At 33.4% G+C, this 24,819-nt stretch overlaps 2 protein-coding genes and 1 long non-coding RNA gene across 3 annotated transcripts; 2 read left to right on the top strand and 1 right to left on the bottom strand.

Annotated features, from left to right (window-relative positions):
• Nucleotides 1–524: 524 nt before the first annotated feature.
• On the top strand, nt 525–3,074 carry LOC100797500 (transcription factor RSL2). Its single transcript, XM_041009298.1, has 5 exons — nt 525–1,235; nt 1,608–1,823; nt 1,957–2,022; nt 2,130–2,195; nt 2,441–3,074. Exons 1-5 carry the CDS (start codon nt 621–623, stop codon nt 2,528–2,530), a joined length of 1,053 nt encoding a protein of 350 aa, XP_040865232.1. The 5' UTR covers nt 525–620; the 3' UTR covers nt 2,531–3,074.
• A 6,564-nt stretch (nt 3,075–9,638) lies between these two features.
• LOC121173486 (uncharacterized) lies at nt 9,639–9,897 on the bottom strand. Its single transcript, XR_005888491.1, has 2 exons — nt 9,836–9,897; nt 9,639–9,738 (listed from the first exon to the last, which is right to left on the bottom strand). It is a non-coding gene; the product is annotated as an uncharacterized lncRNA (long non-coding RNA).
• A 12,793-nt stretch (nt 9,898–22,690) lies between these two features.
• STF-3 (zinc finger protein ZAT10-like) lies at nt 22,691–23,705 on the top strand. The gene has a single exon (NM_001267693.2). The coding sequence runs from the start codon at nt 22,795–22,797 to the stop codon at nt 23,494–23,496; it is 702 nt and encodes a 233-aa protein (NP_001254622.1). The 5' UTR covers nt 22,691–22,794; the 3' UTR covers nt 23,497–23,705.
• The last annotated feature ends 1,114 nt before the right edge of the window (nt 23,706–24,819 follow it).

Here is a 24,819-nt window from a genome sequence, read left to right as displayed (position 1 = left end):
ATTCATCCCACGATGTGGCCGCCCTTAGACCTTCATTTTTTTTTAATTCCCTGACAGAATTCCTCTGTGTTTATTATATTCATATTGTAGACTCCCACGTTCGTTGTTCTATATCAACTACAACGCGCATGCTAAGCCCCTCCCAGTTCTAACTCCTAACTACATCACTATCACCATTAATTAACACTTATTAATCTTGGTTAGTCACCTCTCAATGATTAACACTTAGACCCCATTGTCATTTCGAGCACAATTTAATTGAGCCCTAAGGTGTTTAAAACCCATTGAAATATTACATTATTCTAAATTATCACCAATGAACTTGGTCCCATATGAGTTGTCCTTTGCCCTCAGTGGACTCCTGAGTTCAGTTACAGAGAACTAGGACCTATCCATGACACAATCATTACAATTTTAAAATGCTATTAACAATTGAAGTCAATGCTTACACTAACACTTTTCTTGGGATTGGGTATAAATATGTCTATAGTTTTTGCTTATGTCAAGCAAACATTTAACTAGAGCTTCAATTCTCTTTGCAGTGGCATTACACCACACAAGAATAACCAACCAACCAATCCTCTTGGCCTTTTCTTTTTTTCCTAAACACAAACAATAGAATGGAACCTGCAGGAGCCTTCCCTGATGGAGAATGGGATTTCTTTCGCCGAATATTTGCCGGTGAGGATCATGAGCATGATTTATTCACACCCCAATTTCCACTTCTGCTTGATGGCGATGATGAATTGAACATTGTGACACAACCCACATTTTGTGCTGCTCCTGAAGTTGGTGAAAATGAGCGTATGTTTTATTCTTTAGATGCTCACCACTCAAATTCTTCTCAGTATATTTCACAAGAAAGTAGCCATAGTAATAGTAGCAATTGTAGTGGTGATGACACTATCTTCATTGCCAATCCGGGTAGCACAAACTATTATTTTAGTTACCCTGATCATGTGCTAGCAAATAATGCATGTGTATATTCCATGGATGAGAAATATTTTGCCTCTTTTGTCCCATCGCTTGCTGACATTGTAACGGAAGAGAGTGTCAAGTTGCATGAAGATGTAGCAAGTGATGACAGATTGGAGAATTCTGAATGCAATCAAATGGAACCTATCGTTTTTCCCAGCAAGCAGTTGCAGCTCAAAAGGAAGCTTGATGTGCCTGCTGAAGATAAAATGAACAAAGGATCTGAGAATCAAAAGAAAAGGGCTCGTGCTTTAAAAGATGTAAGTTTTTCTTTTTAAAATAATTATTGTAAAAATAAATAAAATTATTATACATAATGATTTATAATTAAATGAAAAGTTGGAAGCACAAATCAGTTTTGATCCTTAAAATTCATAAAAATATCATTTTAATTCTTGAAATTGTCAAATGACATGTTATTTTAATTCCTAATCTTACAATATGAAGTTCATTTTTTAGTCCTTGGAAATGCAACAATAAAGATCAAAATGACATTTATTTAGTAGTATCAAGGATTAAAATAATATTTATATAATTTTAGGATCAAATTGATCAAAACTTAAAGTTTGCTACTAAGCTATTCTACATTGAAGGTGGAAATTTGTAACAGTTTGCTGTGTTTCCACGATCAGGGGCAAGGATGCATGAAAAACACATGGTCCAAGAAGAATCAGAAACATGCCAGCAACGGGGAAGAAGCAGAAGAGACTAATGCAGGTTCAGATGGGCAAAGCTCTAGTAGTAACATGTCAGAGGATGATAACATTTCTAAATCTGCTCTCAACTCAAATGGGAAAACAAGAGCAAGTAGGGGATCAGCAACAGATCCCCAGAGTCTGTATGCAAGGGTATGTAATTAATTAATCACATTCAAATACAAAACCAGTTTTTATTTTATTTTTGTCCTTATGTGATGTGCTTGCTTAGTATACTTTGTGTGAGGTACTTATATATGCATATTACTCTTCTTGAATCTTGCAGAAAAGAAGAGAGAGAATAAATGAGAGACTAAGAATCCTACAGAATCTTGTCCCAAATGGAACCAAGGTAAATAATGTAATTTTTGTTTTTAATATTGAAGTCAGTGGTGTGGGGCATAAGCCAAATTCAATGGAGTTGTGTATTAATTTCATGGATGGTCGTGTATAATGTAGGTTGATATAAGCACAATGCTTGAAGAGGCAGTCAATTACGTGAAATTTTTGCAGCTCCAGATCAAGGTATGTGCACTTGAAAATCATTGTTTTCTCTAATTTAGGGACATTAATACGAGTTATATACATTGTCTTATATTACTATTCTATCATAAATTATTATTTGAATTATTTTAAGAAAAGTTAACAATTTTATTTTACCTCATATTTCATAAAACTTTTTATATTGTCGGTGAATATTTTTTTTTTCTCTTAATATATTAACATATGTACAATCAAATTATAACTCTATATTTTTCTTTTTTGTGTAGCTTTTAAGCTCCGATGATCTATGGATGTATGCTCCACTTGCTTACAATGGGCTTGATATTGGACTCAATCTCAACTCCCTATCACTTTAAGAGGGTAGAGGACAAGTTTACTACCGTTTTAACAACAAAGGGAAAACAACTAGTAGAAAAAAAATGTAAAATAAAATTGAGCAATATGGGTATTCTAACATGTTAATATTGGCTAATGTGAAATAAAATAGCAGTTTCGTTCTTAAAGAGAATCGTCACTTTTTCATTATTAATCACGTGGCGTTCCTGTCTGACTTTTGCGAAAATCATTAAATGATTGGGCAGCCACCTTGTTGCTCTACCTTAGGGACTGCCTATGTTCGAAGAACATCCTAGTAATGAGCTCAAACCCAAAGTGCACGAGTTACAGTAATTGCAAGAATTATACTAAAGAAAAGGAGGAGGGCATCATAAACAAACATAGAAACTGAAAAGTTAGAGAATGAAATGATACCAAGGGAGGTGGCGGAATGTGTGAGAGGTAATGAAAGCATGTAAAGGAAAAATACTATTCCTAATTTTACAACTAGAAGTGATAAAAATAACAATTCAGATTTTTCATTGATAAAAAGATACAATATATTTATAAAATCACACTCGAAACATTTCTAACAAACTCTATTATAGAATCTACCTATGTGAGATATTACGTATATTTATCTATTATCATTAAAACACAAATAATGAATATTAATATTAACAATGGACCTAAAAGTACATAATACTATTAATACTTTAGTAGGCCTCCGGAGTAGTGTATTATCCCTAACATGTGACTTAAAAAGAAGGAAAAAAGGAAAGAGGAAGGAAAAAAATTCATTATAAATTAAAATGGAGAAGAAATGTTCCATGAAAGAAGAAAGTGTCACGGCCGTTGAACCCTAGCATCGTTGCTTCAAATAGTTTTTTTTGTTGTTGTTTTTTTTTAGATAACATTTTTATTAGAGGTAATCTTATTGAGTTACAAGTGACAAAAAAAATTTCTTCATGTAATTGCATGTCCAAGACTCAAACCTAAGATTTTGAAAAGATTTTAAATAGTTTTTTTTAAATATTCTAGTCTAAACTGAGCATTCGTACCATGCAAGATCAATTTTCCTGTGACAAAATTAGAAGAGAATAAAAATGATACCTTATAAGGAAGAAAGGCAACTTGGTATGGTAGGAATTCTCACAGCCCATAGTAGCATTTGGGCTAGGGTGACAATATCCTAACATCACACTCACGTGGGCTTCAACAGAGGCCGTCATTTCCATTACCCATTAGGGATATGCTAGGTGCACCCAGCAATTCAATGAAAGGTCAATTTTGCCCTTCATTTAAAAAAATAAAAAGCAATTTTTTTCCTCTTTCGGAAGCATTCTCTCTTTTTCACTGTGTCTCTTCCGCAAAAGCTTCTTCTCTTCTCTCTTCCCCGACAAGCTTCTTCTCCGCGAGCTTCTCCAACAGCCCTTGGACCCATTTGCTTTCGAGGTAGGTGGCCTTCTTCTTAGCTTTGGTTTTGTTATGCACTACATTAGGGTAGGTTAGTGTAACGTTAGGTTAGTGGAACCTTAGGGTAGAAGACGGAACCTTAGGGTAGAAGACGAAACCTAGGGTAGAAGACGAGAGGGGAGAAGACGAGAGGACGCCGGAAAAAATGGCGCAAAAGGCTGACGACGGCGTCTTCCGGAAGACCCGTTAGGGGTTCTTCCGGAAGTTCCGGAAGAACCTTTTCCGGAAAGTTTCCGGAAGAAGTGTTCTTCCGGAAGTAACCAAACGTCTTCCGGAAGAACACTTCTTCCGGAAGACTTCCGGAAAACCTCTTCCGGGAACTTTCCGGAAGAAGTGGTTCATCCGGAAGAATTCCGGAATACGCGCACTTCCGGAAGAACCCCTTCTTCCGGAAGAACCACTTCTTCCGGAAGTGGTTTTTTTGTTTTTTTTTTGTGTTTTTTTTTTAAAAATTTTTTTTAAACAGAAATTGTTTTGTTTTTTTTTAAATGAATTATTTTATTTATTTTGGTTATTTTGTTTTTTAGATTTTATGAAAAATGAAGTTTGGGTTTTTGATGTCATATTTTTTTTATAATTTAAATTGTGTATTTTTACTAAATATTAATTTGTAAATTAATTTTTTTTTATAAAAGTAGTTGTGTTTGTTTTTGTTTATTGTTTTTTTTTAAATTAGTGTTTTTTCTTTAAAAATGAAGTTGTCTATTTTTATAATTAAAGTTGTGTGTTTTGGAAGTTTTATAAAAATACTAATTTTTTATAATTAATTAGTTTATTTTATTATAAATGAAGTATTTTATTTACTAAAAAAATTGTGGATGTTTACTAAATAATTTTTTTTTACATTAGTTGTTTAATTTTTTTAAAAAATTAAGTTGTGGATGTTTAGTAATGAATTATTTTTACATTAGTTGTGCTTTGTTTTTATAAATGAAGTTGTTTATTTTTTTTAAAAAAAAATTAACTTGTTGATGTTTACTAAGTAATTTAGTTGTGTTTTTTTTTTAGAAATGAAGTTTCTTATTTTTTTTTTAAATTAAGAGTTGGATGTTTACTAATTAATTTTTTTTACATTAGTTGTGTTTTTTTTTATAAATGAAGTTGTTTAATTTTTTTAAAAAATTAAGTTGTGGATGTTTAGTAATGAATTATTTTTATATTAGTTGTGTTTTTTTTTTTATAAATGAAGTTGTTTAATTTTTTTAAAAAAAATTAAGTTGTGCATGTTTATTAATAATTTTATTTTACATTAGTTGTTTTTTTTTATATAAATGAAGTTGTTTAATTTTTTTTTTTAAATTAGGTCGTGTATGTGTGAAAATAATTTGATTTAAGTTAGTCTTATTTGTTTAAAAATAAAGTTGATTTTTTATAAAGAAAATTGTGTATATTTTGACCGAAAAAAATACGTATTCGACATGATTTACAGATCATGGCCAGAACACGAGGTTTAGGTCGTGCCATAGGTAGAGTTGTAGGCAGAGATAGAGCTGCTGACGAGGATGCTGGCGATGTTCCCGAGAGGCGTAGGCCTACTGCCTCAGCCCGTAGGCTACGCGTTCATCAGATGACTACGGAGGGACGTGATATGGCTGAGGACGTCACTGACATGACTGATGATGTCCCTGAGCAGCCTACGGAGGCACCTGAGATGCGTGCGGACGCACAGGGTGCTGATAGTGGTGAGGGGTCAGATGGTGATGATGCTGCAGAGGGATTCCCTGGTGGTCCACGTGACCCGTCAGTGCTCACATCATTTGCCGAGCATGTTGCACATGCCGTGTGGAGTGGACAGGTATTTTAATTTGTTAATTATTTGTCATTGTTTATTTATTTGTTTATGATTAATTTTTTTTAATAATTGTATAATTTGTACTTCAAATCAGGAACGTCCTGATTTGAAGTTAGTGTCACATGGGAGGAAGCTGACACTGATTGGGAGGCCAGTGCCTGAGATTGAAGGCCTGGTGGCTGCCACAGGATTAAGTCCACTGATAGATTGTTCAGTTATTACTGGCGATCTTGGACTTATATCCGCATTTGTGGAGAGGTGGCACAGTGAGACTAGCACCTTCCACCTTCCAGTAGGAGAGCTGACGATCACATTGGATGATGTGTCGTCCATTCTACATTTGCCCATCACTGGCGCCTTGCACAGTTTCCACGCTCTTTCTACGGAGGAGGCCAGATTCTTGCTCACGGAGTTGCTGGAAGTGTCTGCGGAGGAGGCCAGAGCCGAGACAGCACTCACACGTGGAGCATATGTACGATTAGGATGGGTTCGTGACATTTATGAGACCAGATGTCAGGCCCAGCGGTGGATTGTTGCAGCTCGCGCTTATTTGCTGCACCTTGTCGGTTGCACTCTTTTTGCTAATAAGAGTGCAACATACGTGCATGTGGTCCACCTTGACGCTTTCCGGGACCTCGCTCATAGTGGTGGTTACACTTGGGGGGTTGCCGCGCTGGTTCATATGTACGACCAGTTAGATGAGGCTTGTAGGACCACTACCCGACAGCTTGCGGGGTACTTGATACTATTTCAGGTAAATTTTGTGTTTATTAATATGTTAGGTTCGATTATGATTTAAACATGTTTTTATGTTATGTTAACCTCAATTATTGTGTAGTGCTGGATCTATGAGCACTTCCCTAGTGTGCATCAGTGCGTGACTGACGATACATACCAGGAGACGTCCCCACGTGCTTCCCGGTGGTTGACGTCGAAGGCGCACATGAAGGGCATCACAGGAGCACCCTACAGGGCACGTTGTGATGGTTTGACCGTCACAGATGTGTCCTGGTTGCCGTACACGGAGCATCGGGGTGTTAGGGCGTTTCAGGAGATTTCATCGTTCTAGGGTCAGCTCAGATGGGGTCCTATGATCGTCGCAGTTCGACCGGAGAGGGTGGTACGCCAGTTCGGTTACATCCAGAGCATCCCTCCGCCGCCTGTTAGTGCACGATTGTCACAGGATCAAATAGATAACAGGTGGATGGAGTTTGCGGATCACTTACTACCTGCGGGTCAGCCTTGTTTAGTGCCTGGGCAGGTATCTGCGGATTACATTGAGTGGTTTTTCCGCATATCTCACCCTTTCATGACACCGACCCAGGCAGCTGACCAGCAGAGGGATGCACCAGCTGCAGACCCTGAGGACTACATACAGCCGCCCAGCCCCCAGGTTCCAGTGGCATTTGACCCCCCTCCATATGTGGTAAGATTATTTGCGCGTTTAATGTTTTATGAGTTGTTGTTTATTTTGAATTTCATAATAAATGTTTTTACTGACTTTGACAGGATGATTATGAGGGATATGAGGCGATTGCACAGAGGTTGGAGCGTGTGCTCAACCTTAGGATAGTCACTGCAGGCACAGAGTTATATGACATTATGCAGGACTGCCTGACGATTGCGAGAGGGAGACCTAGTGCTGATGGGACGGTCAGGGCTCGTCAGAGACGCCGCACGGACCATTAATCATTGTATTTATTTTGTTGTGTTGTAGTTGACATGAATATTTGTAATTATTACAGTTTTTGTTTAATATAGTTGACGTGTTTTGCACAGTTTATTATTTTATAATATAGTTTGTTATTCCGATTGTTTGTGGTCCTTAAGCGAAGTTTACGGTTGTTTTGAATTTATTTTTAAAAAAAAGGAACCTAGAATCATGAGTTTTGTTTGTCAGAATTACATAAAAAATAAAAGTTTTTAAAATGATTAATAATTCATAAGTGAACCTTTTTTCCATGTTAGAATCATGAGTTTTGTTTGTCAGAATTACATAAAAAATAAAAGTTTTTAAAATGATTAATAATTCATAAGTGAACCTTTTTTCCATGTTCAAGTACCCATGTTTGGGATTTTTTTGCGTGGGTGTGGCAGTGCCCTGAGACAACGGAGGACGGCCATTTCTCATGTTTGGACGTCAAAGAATCCAAAAAAAATAGTCCCGTTCCATGGTTCCGTCAACTAACACGTCAAAACAAAGCCTCAAGATCCAAAAAAAATACAAAATGAACCCTTTTTCCATGTTCAAGTACCCATGTTTGGGATTTTTTTGCGTGGGTGTGCCAGTGCCCTGAGACAACGGAGGGCGGCCATTTCTCATGTTTGGACGTCAAAGAATCCAAAAAAAATAGTCCCGTTCCATGGTTCTGTCAACTAACACGTCAAAACAAAGCCTCAAGATCCAAAAAAATACAAAATGAACCCTTTTAACAATTAATTTTTTGGACCACTGAAACAACGCATTCAACTTTATTATGGGAATTAAACACGCCGTAAACATATAAAGGTTACATCAACGAAAAAACAAAAAATTAAACATGACATTCAGTTCTTTAGCGACGTCCCACTGACCTCGTCTTCAACATATTTAGTAAAGACAGCTAAAATTTCTATTGGTCCATATTTTTTCCAGTAGTTAGATTGTACTAACACCTTCAGCAGTTCTTCGTTGGTGATCAGCTCATTTATTTCATATTTTATAACCGTATCTGAATACTCAAACCGAGCTGGTTGGTGGAAAAACAATCGTCTTACCGTTTGTGATTCGTGAATTCCAAGAGGGGGAATCCCTTTAGGTGCAACTTGCTTGATTAAATTCTTCAGTTCATCGATGGTACATGTTGAAGGAATTTGAAATTTCTTAGGATTTTTTCCTGTGAATGCGCAACCAACAAATTTGTTCTGCGGTGGCATGTTCCATTTGCCGTTGTAATACAGGATCGCGTCATGAATACGAGGCATAGTGCGTTCAAGTAAGTTTATTATTCCATCTGGTGTTCTTCCAACGGTGCATAATAACTCAATCGGACCAACAAAAGAAAATTGATCATTACACATTAACATTGTGTTGACATCGTCATCATTTATCAATTTGATACACTCAAAGCGAATTTGGTTACCTGTATCGGTGAATGGCTTCCGGTAGTGAATTTCATCCAAAAATTATTTGTCGGATAGCTGAAGGGTATTGTGTATTCTGGTTTTTAGGCTTGCAAAATCACACCTATTTGGTACTCGAATGGGCACCGGAGTTGAAGTTTGGAAGTAAACCCCAGTATCATTGTGAATAATCGATCCATTTGGATAAATGAAAGCCAACCTTGAGTTGACAATCGTCTGACTGCTAGTTTCTCCTAGAAATGCCATAGTTTGTGTATCAGTTGGGAGATTATTTGAAAGCAAGATAATGTGTGATTTAGTAGCCTAATCTGTCATATATATAGATGGTTGTGACCGAGCCTTTGTTTAACTTTGTTTTCAAAAAAATAGACACGCGTAAATGTGTAGTCAAGTCAGCCAATGTGTTGTCGCTAATGTGTAGTCAAGTCAACCAATGTGTTGTCGAGCGACTGCTAGTTTCAAAATGTGTACTGAAGTCAACCAATGTGTTGTCACGCTCAAACTGTAATACGCATGCATGTCATTATGTGTTGTCAATTATGACAATGATGTATGCTGCACGCGTAAATGATTTTTGTTGGACCAACAATTTCCTTGCTTAACCAAACGAGTAGTTGATAATATTAATTGGTTAGTGACGGGTTACAACGAATTATATCGCATAATGAATACAAATAAATAAACAATGAATGTTTAGTCTTCATTTAGGTCTACATAGTGTGTTTTGAATGACATCAAGCTTGTGTATTCCTGCATTCTACTAATATATGGAATTGCCCATTGCTTTGCCTGAGAATAACAATTGGTTGACCACAACAGCGCTGGGGGCGGCAACGGACAATGGTCTTTCAAATAAACCTATTGTACATGAACAAACATTATATCATGCGCTGACCGTGCCAAACGAACCAGCGAAGTCATTGCATAATTGTTACACTAACTATGTTCAATGTACCTGAACAAAATGATTTCCAAACACGTGACCGACACATATGATGCGGTGGCCAGAAGAGTCAGGTGGTGGTTGACTTCTAAGAGGGAAAAATGTCATGCTTTGTTGTTGGGACAACGATACAAGGATTACGTTATACCGTGAAGCAATCACATATCCCATGTCTGTTATATCCATCCACTTGTCCACACTAACCTGAATGAACCAAACATACACATGTAAGTAATTTAAACATTGTTATTAAAAAAAATTAACCTAAAAACATACCTTTGAAAATCCATCAACAAGTAGGGACAACTTTAATTGTTCAAATCTCTCTGTGCCACCGAAGAGGTTCATGTACTCATGCGACCACCTGCCAAGTTCTTTAAGCAATTCATTACGCACTAACGGCCACGAATCTTCCCCCATACCTAATAAAGCGCCAATGGACCGATATCCACAGTTACCGTCCGCTTTCACATCCACAACGTCACGAATGAAACCTTGAAAGAATGACGCAAATTGATCCAACATCGGGATGATCCTTGTTGGCTGACGCGGTTGAGAACATGATGCACTTCGTTTCACTGGAGAGTTGTTGCTTTGAACAGAATGAAAAGCATCAACATACTCCCAGTAAGACGGATCACGCTTTGTGGATGTTTGACTTCTTTTCATCGGTTTCTTCGGTGCACCTTTAGTGTTCACCTTTGATGGAGGAGGGCACATAGAGTTATGATCAGGGAATGCGATTTCTCGAAGTTTACTCTTCAGATTTACTTTGCCAGCCACATCAAGTTCATCAAACCTTTTAGATATGACCTCTATTTCTTCCTTGATGGTGACTTCCGTCTCACATAACCCTTGGTCTGAAAAGCAAAGTCTCCTCCAAAAAAGATGGACTGACTCCAATGGGATGCTGGTAGCAGTATACCTAGAAAGCTCACATGCACAAGGAAGCCCGTGCGTGCTTCTCATCACACAACCACAAGAAGAGAGATTGTTGCCGAGATAACGTAGACGGTCAATCTCAGAAGCAATCTGATTTAAAGCATCCCTCGAAACCATCCCAAGAAGCCTCTTGTATAAGGTTTTTTTATATACATGGCCAACCACATGCGTACTGGTTTCAAAGGATGCTTTAATTTCGACGTGTTGCAGCGTGATCATGTTGTTCATGGCATCCCAAACACTACATAGGTCTCCAACGCTATTTTGTAGTACTCTTTTGAGAGCCCAATGAGCTGATTCAACCCTACATTTAAAATACACAACAAACATGAAAATATACAACAATTAAATACCATTTAATATTAATCGTTACTAACAAATAAAATCAGTTGTTAATACCTGTTTGTTGTTGTGTTGCCTAGGTGCATGACCTTATTCGTCCATGCTGTAATAAATTTTTCCTTGTGGGGGATAATCCATGTGTCGTTAACATAGTCAACGAACATCGGCCAAGGCGAACAAGCAACTTGAAACTTCTGATATGACTCATGGAACTCGTATTCGGACGGACAATCAACCAAAGTACCCCAGTTATCCATTACATAGTCCCACGCATTTTTTTCCCCGATTAAAGATTTGCACTTCGCCTTCACATTCTTATCGATATGAAACCTGCACAACAAATTAGTAGACTCGGGAAACACAGTTTTCACTGCATTCATCAGTGCTAGGTCTCTGTCAGTGACAATAACAAGAGGGAGGCGATCGTGTCTTAAAAATAGGCCTCGAAATCGTTCCAAAGCGCATATAATATTATTAACACGCTCAGCCTCCAGATATGCAAACCCAGCAGAGAATGTCATCGCCGTTGGTGTCACTCCAACAAAGTCAAGTAGTGGGAGTCTGTACCTGTTTGTTTTGTAGGTACTGTCTATAAAAAATACCAGATGACATGCATTGCATAACTTTACTGCATCTGGGTGACACCAAAACAGATCACGCACCACAACTTCATCCTTCAATCTATGCCAATGAATGTATTGATCACGTTCGAGAAGCTTCATCAGATGCTGCATTTCGGTATCAGCTCCTCTTATTGAAGAACGATATGCACTTCTTGCATTGTAAATTTGCTTTATCGTGGTGTAACTGTCGGCATTGTGTTCCTTCAACGTTAGCAAGATATTTTTCGGTTTCACCATCGACTTTGTCATATCAGCAATAATTTTCTTTTCTTCCTTAGTCAATCGCCCGGCGTATGGATGTCCAACTAAGGACTTCGCCAATTCATGATTATGAATCCCACAGATCAACTTCACCATCCAACCTTCCCCTCCACGCACTGGTTTCCCACGAAGCCTGAAGGGACAACCACATTTCCTACTCCCGGTGTCTTTTCTAACGAATTCTTTATTTCTACACTTGTACGTACCACTCCTTTCACACCCAATTAACACAAATGAACTTCTTCCTCTGCTACCGGTCTCTGTGTCAGATCTCATAATCACTGCAACAAATCCATTTTCATGGGCAACTGTTCGAGCCCATTGCAAAACATCATCTCGAGTAGCGAATACCTACAACGCAACCCTAACACATTAATTTTCATACAAACCATCAATTCAACCAATGACTCAAATTATCTATGATTACCTGAGATGTATTAAAAGCATTTGAACAATCGACATGTGGTTCATTCACTCCACATTCTTCTTGATTATCATAATCATAATCCATATGAACTTCTTGTGACATCGCAAAGTCATACCTCCATTGATCTTCGTCCATCTTAAGGACATATGCATCATACACAAGTACATTCAAATTATCATATAACCACATCCAAAAATTTACTACACCTTAAATAACAAACATATTAATAGGACATATGCATCATACACGACTATATTAAAATTATCACTATATTCTAAATTTATAACTACATTATTTACTTAAACTAAACTTATCACTATAATAAACAACTAATAAAACATTTTTGTACCATTATACATTTAAGTTACCTAAATCATTTAATATTATACCATTATACCTAATTAAATCAATAATCCACAACATATATAAAACAGAAATAAAAAAAAATTATAAAACAGAAATATATATATATACCATTATAAAACAAAAAAAATTATAATCCACAATATATATCATTATACCTAATTAAACCAATAATTCATTATTAACTAACAGAAATATATATATAAATATATATATATATATATATATATAAATTATAAAACAGAAATTAAAAAAAATTACTAATAATTTAACATTCCGGAAGAAGGTCTTCCAGAAGTAGTTTCCGGAAGAACTTCTTCCGGAATTGGCCTTCACCACTTCCGGAAGACGGTCTTCCGGAAGTGGTCATTCCGGACCTTCCTCCTTCTGTGCCTAAAATTTCTTCCGGATACACTTTTTACTGTTTTTCTTCTCTAAAAACTAACCGGAAAACAAAATAAACGCGTACCTCCGACAAAATAGGAACAACAGCCACTAATAAAACTTCAAATACGGAACACGGGACCACCAAATCTTCAAATACTTCACTTCACGGGACCACCAACAGACTGCTGAAGGGACGACCACCGAAACAACAGCAAACGGAAGAAACAAACAAAGCAAACGGAAGAAGAAACAAAGCAAACAGAAGAAGAAACAAAGAAAGCGCAGTAAAACACAGCCTGAAGACGTTAATTTAAAGAAATTTACACAAGGGCAAAATCGTCATTACATACGCATTAAATATTATTTTATTTTTACTTATTATTATAAAATAAAAATTCTTTTTTCTTCATTTTGTTATAAAACAATAATCACGTTTAGGAATTAATTAATTTTTATGGTTTAAATTAATATTTGACATGCGCGTAAAAAACAAATTATAAATATTAGTCATAATTACGTTCACTAATTATTTAATTATTTATACATAATAATATTAATTATTTTATTATTTTATTATTTATGCATAATAGTATTAATTATTTTATAAATTAGTTTATGCAATTAAAAGTAAATTATTACAAAATAAAATATTTGTTAAAAAAAAAAACTAACTTCCGGAAGAAGCTTCTTCCGGAAACATTCCGGATGACGTTCTTCCGGAAGTTGTCTGTGAGTACTTCCGGAAGACACAAATTATTCTTCCGGAAGAAGATTCTTCCGGAAACTTTCCGGAAAAATTATTTCCGGAACTTTTCCGGAAGAACCTTCTTCCGGAAGAATAATTGCTGAAGGGCAGTTTTGCCACTTCACTGTTTGCTGGGTGCCCCAACAATAATGCTGGGTGCCCCAACAATAATACTGGGTGCACGTAGCAACTCCCTACCCATTATGTGACTGCGTCATGGCCACTTTTAGCCCGTTCATTACGGTCTTTCTCCAATACCAGCCCAGTTGGTGATCCCTTCCTCCGAGATGCAATTTGCAATTGCCTATTGTCACTAAATAACAAAAATGAATTATTTGTAACATATATGTGCCACTAAATTTATGAGATCACCTCTTTTTATGTTTTCTTGTTCCGAGTGATAAATAGAAGCAGGAACATGATTTTCAAATATTAGTTTATACTAGGGGTATTTTTGGTTTAGTTTAATTTTTCATCAAAAAATTATCTGAATCAAATTTAAAAAATATATACGATTTAGTTTTCATTTAGAATAAAATTTGAAACAAATTAAGCCAATATTTTACGATTTGATTTGGTTTATTTTTTTTAACTTTTACTAAAATATCATTTTATTAAAATTTATATACTATTTTTTATCTTTTAAAAAAAATTGGTAATAACAATTTGTAAAACTTATTAATATACTAAATCTTCTACAATAAAAATTTGTCAATTTTTCATCTATTTTAAATTAAATATATCTTAAGAAAGTTGCCTGAAAATAAATGATATACATTACATAAATTTTGTATATATAACACTACAAAATATTATAAAACTTAAATGATATATACATAAAACTCATAATACTAAAATAACATGAATGTTAAAATAAGTCGTGTGGTTTGATTTCAAAAATATAAACCACAAACTAAATCAAACCGATGTTTTGAAAGAAAAAAAATCAGTCAAATAAATCTTAAAAAAATTAGTTTAGTTTAGTTTGATTTTCATTTTTTTTAATAATTTTTAATTTTTATTTTAGATTGATTTGAATTTAAATACTCCTTGGTTTAAATTTTTGAAATGGACAGAGAGGTAGGTTTCCTCGTCTTTTTCTAATTGAAAATATCACAATTTTAAACGTGTTTTGCCTTTTTTAAACTAAATTGTATCGTCCGTTGTCAACCTGAAAGTCTCTACAAAGAGAATCAAACGGTTTTCATTAACTATAGCTGATTAAATTGTTATTTTTAAATTTCACGCAATATATATATATATATATATATATATATATATATATGATTGGGTTTGGGCCGTTTGGCTGCGGTCCCTAAACATAGATAAATTGACCAGAAACACACTACACACTACACACTAGGTAAGCAGTGACTTGAGGAGCTTTTTCAGGTTTTTAAGAATGAAAACGAAATATAATATATATATATATATATATAATTTTAATTATGAAAAATAAATACATTTTACAGTTTTTAAATTCTTTTCAAAAATTAATAATTATAAATAAATATTGTGTTTATATTAGTTATGTTACATTTTTATTGGAAAGTTATACCTTTTATGAAGTATTTAAAACGGTTTGTTTATTTATACATTACTGTAAGTACAATTTTAATGTTGTATATGTTTTCTTTCAATAGTAGTATTAAGCCACTTCTACTTTTTTTCCCCCTTTGTCAAGCGAAAATGGATGATATTTAGATTTTTAATGGTTTCCCCCTTTTTCGTTAGCGGGTGGGGGAATGGGAAAATGGATGATGAGATGTAACTCTATTAAGCAAAGAAAGAGAAAAGACAAGAAAGAAATAAACATCGATAAAAAAAAGCTTGGAAAGAGGGGCCTATGCCGAACACTTAATAACATTTTAAAATCAATTAAGTTGTCCAACAGATATAAACTGCACCTAAAAAATTGAGACAACCGATATGAGATTTGAGTATTTTCCCATCCATCCCCTTCATGCCCAATATTTATTAGATTTGGTGCGTGAACAACAAATGATGAGTTAGAATCTTCTAATGAAAATCAAACGGTTGATAAATTATTTTAATAAATTTAACTTAAAAATACTAATCATATGATAAAATTAGACAGTTGACATTCACGACCTGCATGAATATGAATGCAGGTCATCCATTTTCCAAAAGAAACTATGTAGCAAAATAAAAACAACATTAGAGCTGTCTGCTAGAAGATGAAGAGAAAGAAAAGCAGGAGGTGTATAAAAAACAATCATTCCTAAATGTTGTCCTAAACCCGAGTTGGCTAACTTATCAGCCATGCAATTTTGCTCTCTAAAAACATGATCCTCCTTAATATGGTATCCATCCCTCTCCAGCCTCTTGAAAGTAGTATTTACTAGGGCGAAGCACTGATTCTTGGATAAAATTTCCTATATTAATTTATATGGAAAGTTATTTTCTATATTAACTGTAGTGAAAACTCGTGTACAAAATCAATTTTCTTAAAATATAATTACATTATGAGATCATAAAGATATGATTAACATTTTTAAACAAATATATCTTCAAAATACTGAGTATAAAATTTCCTCCACAAAACTATATGAATTTAAATACACACTAATTAGTTTATCCAATAAAAATTTCATAATCATTAAAATAGTAAACATTCTACAACTATAAGGACAACTCCTTTTTTATTGTTTATTGTTATAACAGATAGACAAAGGAAAGTTTTTTTTAATAGCTATTTATATATAATTTTTAACATAATTTATCTTTCTCGTTTGTTATTTTTTTACATTTCATATATTGTTATTTTTCCATTTTTAATGGTATAGTTTAAAAATAATATAGTTAATGCTACTTAATTTTTTTAAAAAAATTAAGTAATTAATTTATTCCATTTTTATTAAAAGTGTTTGTAGTTTTTTATATATCGTATATCTTTCTTATTTATATTATGTTTTCTCATTTCATATGTTATGATTTTCTTTTTGATACAGTTTAAAAATTATTTATGATAATATACACACAGCATTAATGTTCACCATAAGTTTCATATACATGCCGTCATTGATTAATTGTTAGCACTAGTCGAAGGCAGAAAGAGCACGTGTAAATGAACGAATTTTTTACTCCAATAATACAAATAAAATATATATTTACCCAAATAATACAAGTCAACTATTATTTACATTTAGGATACAAATTAATGATAAATTAATTTAGGATACAAATTAATGATAAATTAATGTTAATAGGTGAGAAATCAATTTCTCACCTTTCTTTTATTTTATTTTTTTCAATTTATGTCAATTTCACAACGTATTATTTTTTATTTAACGTCCATCAAACTAATATTAAATATATATTTAATGACTAGATTTTCAAGCTTATTTCTATTCAATTTAGCATTTGTTAAGTGTAGCTGACACTTAATCTCTTGTACTTTATAATTATAATATTTTTTTTTTATTTTTGTACTTATATTTTATAATCTCAACAAAAAAACTTAAATAAAGATTAATAAAGTATATATGAATGAAAAAAGTACTTATGTTTTCAAAAGTATATTTTAAATAAAATAAATAATTTTTTATTTTTTTATAATCTAATATAGGTATTTTGTGTCGATTAAGTGGACATTAAAATTTTTGGTGCAGGATATTATTTTGATATTAAATATCATCTGTTATGCTTATGAATTTAGTCATTAAATATGTATTTAGTATTATTTTGATCAATGGTAAATAAAAAAATAACATAGAGTGAAATTAATTTCTTAGGAACCGGTAAAAAAGAAAAATAATAAAAGAGAGATGAGAAATCGGTTATGAACAATAATTTATATTATAAATATAAATAATAATTGATTTGTATGATTTGAGTAAATATATATTTTATTTGTATTATTGGGGTAAAAAATTCGTAAATGAACACTACTGGACGCTTCTCGTAACTTTCTAAAATGATATGGTTTCTTTTGTTTCTTTACTGCAAATGATATGGTTTGTAGTTTCTACTTTCTAGATACTATAATCTAAAAGATGGAATTTTCCAGCGAAGAATTCGGTACCTGCTGTGCTTGTGCCCTGCCTTTTCCCGTCTGTTCATAAAGGAAAATTAGAATGAGTAGATACATAAAGTCAGATAATAAATATGTGATTTTATATTTTTAATTAATTTTTAACTCATGATAGATAAATTCTATTTTTTAATATATTTATTCATTGTAAAGAAATAAATTTACAACAAGTGAAAATTTCTGATACTAGTGAAAAAATTTCATATGATTAACCACCTTGATGTTGAAATTTGTGTCAAAATATGTATAAAAAAATTAATTTCTCAAGTGTTTTGGTATAGGTTTGACACGATCTAACCAAAATTTAATCAAAACATTCAAGTGTGTAATATGTTTTCCATTTGGTTAATCGGATTTTATTCCCCCTCCGTGTCCTATAGTATACTTCTGATGTTCCTGGATACAGTTTCTCTCTATAGTGGTTTGGATGTTATTTCGAGATTCTTGAAGAAACAAACTGGGTGGTTGTAATAACAAAGTATGACATTTTCTTATAAGTTAAAATTAATTATGTTATTTTAAATTTTACATAAACTCTTTTATTTATTTTTGTCATAAGATGAAGTTTTATTCGTTTACTTTGTTGATTATTTTTACTTTTCTTATCCTTATGAGAAAGGAATAATGTATTTATAATAATAGATAAAAGGGATATTATTTTTGTAATCACTTTAGTCTCTATTTTTATTAATCTCATTTTGTGCTTTGTTAATTACATAATCTCCCACTTTAATAATATTTTTATGGATGATTATATATCATTTTTAATTGTTGTACGGTTAATTGTGGTGTGAGAAAGGTTTTTTTAAAATACGAATTCAACTGTTTCTAAACTGCTCTCACTCTCCCACTTTCATGTTCTCTCTTTCTCTTCTCTTCCATTCTTCTATCTCCGCATACGACAAATTGTAAAAATGAAATTCACCGTTCCAAAACCCAGATTCTCCGAATACAGTGCCTCCTTATTTATTGGTCCGATGTTAAGGGAAACATCTGAGAGGCCATAGATTCACCGAGTTCATTCCATTCTCTTTCCCTCTTTCTCACATCATTTTAAAGGTTTCAGTTTCCATCCATCGCATGCATCCCCTTCTTTTTAATTCCTGGCTTGATTCCTTCTTTCTTTGGAACTTTAACTTGATGTGTAATTGTCAACTCTAAATTTTCGTCAATTTTTTCTCTGTGCGAATAGAAGGAAGCAATTAATTGTCGTAGAGTGACTGATGAAATTTACCTTTTGTTGTTATTTTATTGTTATTTGTTTATGCTAGATTGAGTCTGATCTCTGATGTAATATAAACAAGTATATAGAGTTGTTTTTTTTCTTATTGTTCTTTTTTATTAATTTTCAATTTTAAATTAACTTTTTTTATTATTTTTTTTCTTATTCTAACTTTTCATTTCTCCCATGGAAATATCACCAACACACATGGAAACTCATTCACAAAAATGATGAAGACAAGTGAATTCTCATTATTAGTTCCAAGTTTAGCACAAAAATATTTTTTTTTATTTTACATTGATTATGTGTGAGCATCTTTATCATTTTTTTTCTTTGCATCTTCTTAGTTTTTAAACTATAACTAACATATGTCAATATATAGTTTAATATATATAAAAAAAATTATTGTAAAATATCAAATTTAACTCTTACCCAAACAAACAAAAAAATGTATTCAGATAGACATATATTGAGAAAAATATAACTTAATAAACTAAAAATAACACATAGAAAACAAACTTATAGATAAAGATTCATCAAGTACAAAATAAATTATTATTCGATAAATCAACATACACATCAATACATAATAAAAAATATGATAATAATATATTGTATTATATATAAAATTTAATTCTTTAAATTTATTTTATATTTTTTTGTATTTTATATAGTTAGTGTTAAAAGCTTATAGTATTTTTAAGTAAAAAGAAAGAATAATATAATATTGATGTTATATACTAGAATAATGAATTCATGGTTATATGATAGGGTCATTTCTTTCACTTTTTCCTTTCTCCTTTTTTTTCAGGTTAATTAATGGGAGAGAAGGAATGATGCACCTTTTTTTTTTTCTTTCAATGCTTAATGGTGGATTATCAAATAGTTACTTTGTATCTTTTAATTTATCCTTTTCTTTTCTTAAGACTTAAATAACAGTTATATTTATTTTATCTGAATTGTTATTTTACTTTTCGGATATATCTTAAAACAAATATACTGTATACATGCTAGTTTTTGGGTGTCTAATTAAATTAATTACCTGTTATATGTTTCGATTTAGTACTATATTGTAGCTTAATTGGTTACTGCTCTTGAGTTTTAAGGTTATTGTGAAGTGGAAAGAAAATAATCGACAAAGATTAAAAATCGCTGCAAAAAAAGCATTAGATTTGTTATCATGCCCAGCTACAACAAAAATTATTAACACGTTAGTTTTTTTTTTAGAAAAACAACATATTAGTTTATTGTTTGAGGAAGAATAAAAAAGGATTTTCATGTAAATTTAATTATATATGGTGGAGCTATACATAGACAAATAGGTGCGACTTCGAAATAAAATACATATTTTATATTATACATTTTTATTAGGTCTCAAACACTCATTCAAAACATTATGAAATAGTAGTCTTATTTTTAGAGAAATCCCAAAGGTGTCGAAGGGTTTGTCGTTCACGGAGTCACCCTCCACCCACCCTTTGCTTCACAACAGTGTTTTAAAATTGGAAACAAAAGAAAATTAAAACTACAAATTAAAAACTGAAACTGGATTTGATTTTTAAATATTGCATAACTGAAAACGAAAAACACCTCGAACGAAGCCTAAGTAAATTATTTGAGTTGTTAAAATGTGTATTTGATAGGAATAAATATCTTAAATTTTATTTTATGTAAATGCAATTATAAAGTTTAAAAAATTTCAACTAAAACAAGTAGTAAGTTTTATCTCGTACGTTGTTCTGATGAAGGGAAAGGTTAAAAAGAAAAAAGGAAAAATGCAAAGCAAATCTTCAAATTCTTCGAATTAGTAACCAGTCAAGCAAAACATTTTAATTTTTAAAAATGTAGAATTTGTTTATTTTTCCTTTTCTTTGTATTGGCACACACAATAACGCGAATCCTGCTGCATTAGTAAACAGCTATAACGCGCTCCACTTTGATGAATGCCCAAAGTATAATTAAAATTAGTGGTAATAGCCCACTACAACTCTACTCCACTTGTTTTTGCTGACACATATTCTACCCCACAATAATAAAACTCTCCCATGTGATCTGGATGGTTCGTTCCTCCTTTTCCAATCACTCCCTTCCCTATCTTGGAACAACCCAAAGCATAGCCTCATGGCGGTGCCTGTTTTTTAATGCGTGATGTAATTGGCAGCAAGCACCTCACATTTAACCTTTTTAATGTTTTCTTGTACATTATATAAAAACTATGCAAATAAATAAATGTACTCTCTTAAGTTCTTAGCCTATCTATAGGTTCCAATATATCTTAACCTCATTTGTCCTTGGATTTGAGATCCAAGGATTGTGTTACCATCTAGAATTTGGGTAAAAGAAAGACTTATATACGAAAAGGCTATTAAACTATAGAACCTCCGGAAAGTTTCTTAGAACAATGAGAATATGTTGTGGTTTTTTAGTATTTTAAAAGGTTACAAGTTTCACATAAAGCAGTTTAATCTTTTCTAAAGAATATATATATATATATATATATATATATATATATATATATATATATATATATATATATATATATATATATATAACATGTGATCTGACTTGATGTAATATAAATCATTTGATTTTCTCGTGACTTCAACATCATCCGACTATCATGGACAACAAAATTTATATATCTATTCTCGCATAAAGTTTACATTAATCTGTTCTAATAATCTCTAGGGTCAGACTAATAATAAGGATTAACTTTCAGACTTTAGTTTCTTCTGACAATTACTAGCGTCGACCTAATGATAAAAGTTGAAATAATATATGGATAAAGTGATGAGTTGAAATTTCAGGAAATTCATTATAAGAAAAAATATTAATCTCTTGATTCTCTTGTAAATTTGAAATGGGGTGCTTCAATGAAAGGAGGAACAAGGAAGAATCCATGGTCATGATCACATTCAAAGTTGCAAGACAAGGAAAAGTCATTGGGTTGAGAACCCCTGACGTTGCCGGCTGCTGTAGACGAACTCTTGTAATTTGGACCGCGTTCACTCCCCACCTAAGATCAAACACACACAACAAGAGAAGAACCTTTCTTTCTCTTTTGTACTTTATTGTGGATTTTGACTTACCATCTTTGAATTTGGAACCAGTCTCCTTTCCAGACAGACTTCACTGGGTGTTTGCTGGTTCTCAGTCCCTTCTCCACTCCTCTCAAACAAAAATAAAGAAAAGAATGAAAATTACCCTACTCAGTCCCCACATTGACACTTCATTCTTTCACCGACCTAAAACATAATGTTATTAGTGTCACTCTTGGCTACCAAGAAATTCATTCCCCCCACAATATGTACCAAAAAACGTGCTCCACTATACTCCACCTGTATTCTATCTGTTTCTTTTTTTCTCTTAAGAAAATAAATATTTTTTAAATTTTATATTTTTATGTTAGCTTGCGCACCGCGCTTACTTGCTCACCACTTGTCACGCAACTTCCCTCGTTTCCTCACGTCCTTATAAACCCCCTTCACCCACTCTCACTCCAAACTCAAATCAACCCAACCCAACCCAAAACTCAAGCTAAATTCTCACTCTCACAACTTCAATCTCTTTCTCTCTCTCTCTCTCTCTCTCTCTCTACCAAAAAAATGGCTTTGGAAACTCTCAACTCACCAACAACAACCGCCCCATCTTTCCCCTTCGACGACCCAACTATTCCATGGGCCAAAAGAAAACGTTCAAAGCGTTGTTCACGCGACCACCCTTCGGAGGAAGAGTACCTCGCTCTCTGCCTCATCATGCTCGCTCGCGGCGGCACCACCCGCCGCGTCAGCACTCCACCGCCGCAACCGACTCCAGATCCTTCCACCAAGCTCAGTTACAAATGCTCCGTTTGCAACAAAAGCTTCCCCTCTTACCAAGCGCTCGGTGGACACAAGGCCAGTCACCGGAAACTCGCTGCCTCCGGCGGCGAAGACCAACCCACCACCACCTCCTCCGCCGCCAGCTCCGCCAACACCGCCTCCGGAGGTAGGACCCACGAGTGCTCCATCTGCCACAAGTCCTTCCCCACCGGACAGGCCCTCGGCGGACACAAACGTTGTCACTACGAAGGTAACAGTAATGGAAATAACAACAACAGTAACAGCTCTGTCACCGCCGCCTCGGAAGGCGTGGGGTCCACCCACACCGTGAGTCACGGCCACCACCGAGACTTCGATCTCAACATCCCGGCTTTTCCGGATTTTTCGACCAAGGTCGGAGAAGACGAGGTTGAGAGCCCTCACCCTGTCATGAAGAAGCCTCGCCCCTTCGTCATTCCCAAGATCGAAATCCCTCAATATCAATGAACTCTATGAATTTTTTATTTTTATTTTTTTCGATTATTTTGGAGAATTTTGAGATTTACTATAATTTGATTTTGTACATAGTCCTACCTGGAAGTTTTGTTGAACCGTACGTACCGGACCCAGTTCTCTGATTTAGGTTGTACTTTCACAGTGACAGATTTGCAATTCAATTCAATTTCTTTATTTAATTTATAAAATTATTTGATCTAATTTGGTTTTTTTCATTAAAAATAAAAAATTTTAAACACCTAATTATTAATTTTTTTCCTCAGTTCTTGTCACATTATATTATCAGTTAAATCAATTATTTATCTTTTTTTTCAATTTTTAGACAAATTAAAATCATGCAATAAACATTTTTCTTTGCCTTATGAGTGATGCCCGTGGAAATTTGGCATGATGAAACGGTGGTGGCAGTGTTTCTGTTTTAGTATTTTCCGTTTAAATTAAACCACTTGCGCATCTTTCTGACTCTGTATTACTGAAAAGTGGAACTCAACATTATCTTCATCCCCTTTTTTAAGTGTTCACGTTTACGGTGCTTTATTATTCTATCCACACTTCTTTTCAATTTTTCCTTTCACCACCTATCAGTATCTACGTTGCACTTAAATTCAGCTTACAAGTAATGTTTTTCAGTAACTAAACTCCCAATGAAAGCAATGAAAGTAGTTATAAGATGAAATTATTTAACTTATTTCATTAAAAACGCTTATTTTAATAAAATAAACAATTATTTTAGTGCGTTTTCTGTTTAAAAATAATAAAATTAACATTTTTATTTATTTTGAGAAGTAAATCTTTTATCCTTATTTAGTTCAAATTGCATACAGGCAGTTTTTTCAGCAACCTAATTCTTAACCGAAGCACTAAAGCGCTTAACGTGTGAACTGAGAACAGAGTAAAAGTTCACGGTTTTTACTGTTGGTTTAGTCCCTTTTTTTGTGTTGCCCATAGTAATGAGTACTTTTTTATATGCTCACTTCACTTTATATTTAAACATTTTTAGTGTTTAAATAGAATTTAATTTATTTAATTTTTAGTAAAAAAGAATTAAATTTATTTACTTTTTATACTTGTACCCTCTAATTTTTTATTAATACTTATGTTAGGTGTCGATATCGACTTTCAATATCTAATTTGAAGTTCAGCTAGTGAACCACTGGAGGTATTAAATTATGTTAGGGACTTACAGCCTGTTTGGTTTTACATCCAATTGCTGAGAAAATCACGTCAATTTCACGTTTAAGGCCAAACAAGTATTTATGGCTTTGAATTTTCACATCAAATGTGCACGGAAACGCGGAATCAAACACGAGTGCC

This window comes from Glycine max, chromosome 14, assembly GCF_000004515.6.
Source record: "Glycine max cultivar Williams 82 chromosome 14, Glycine_max_v4.0, whole genome shotgun sequence".
NCBI lineage: Eukaryota > Viridiplantae > Streptophyta > Magnoliopsida > Fabales > Fabaceae > Glycine > Glycine max.
The sequence above is the reverse complement of the archived record's forward strand: the minus strand, read 5'-3'. Positions and strand labels throughout refer to the sequence as shown.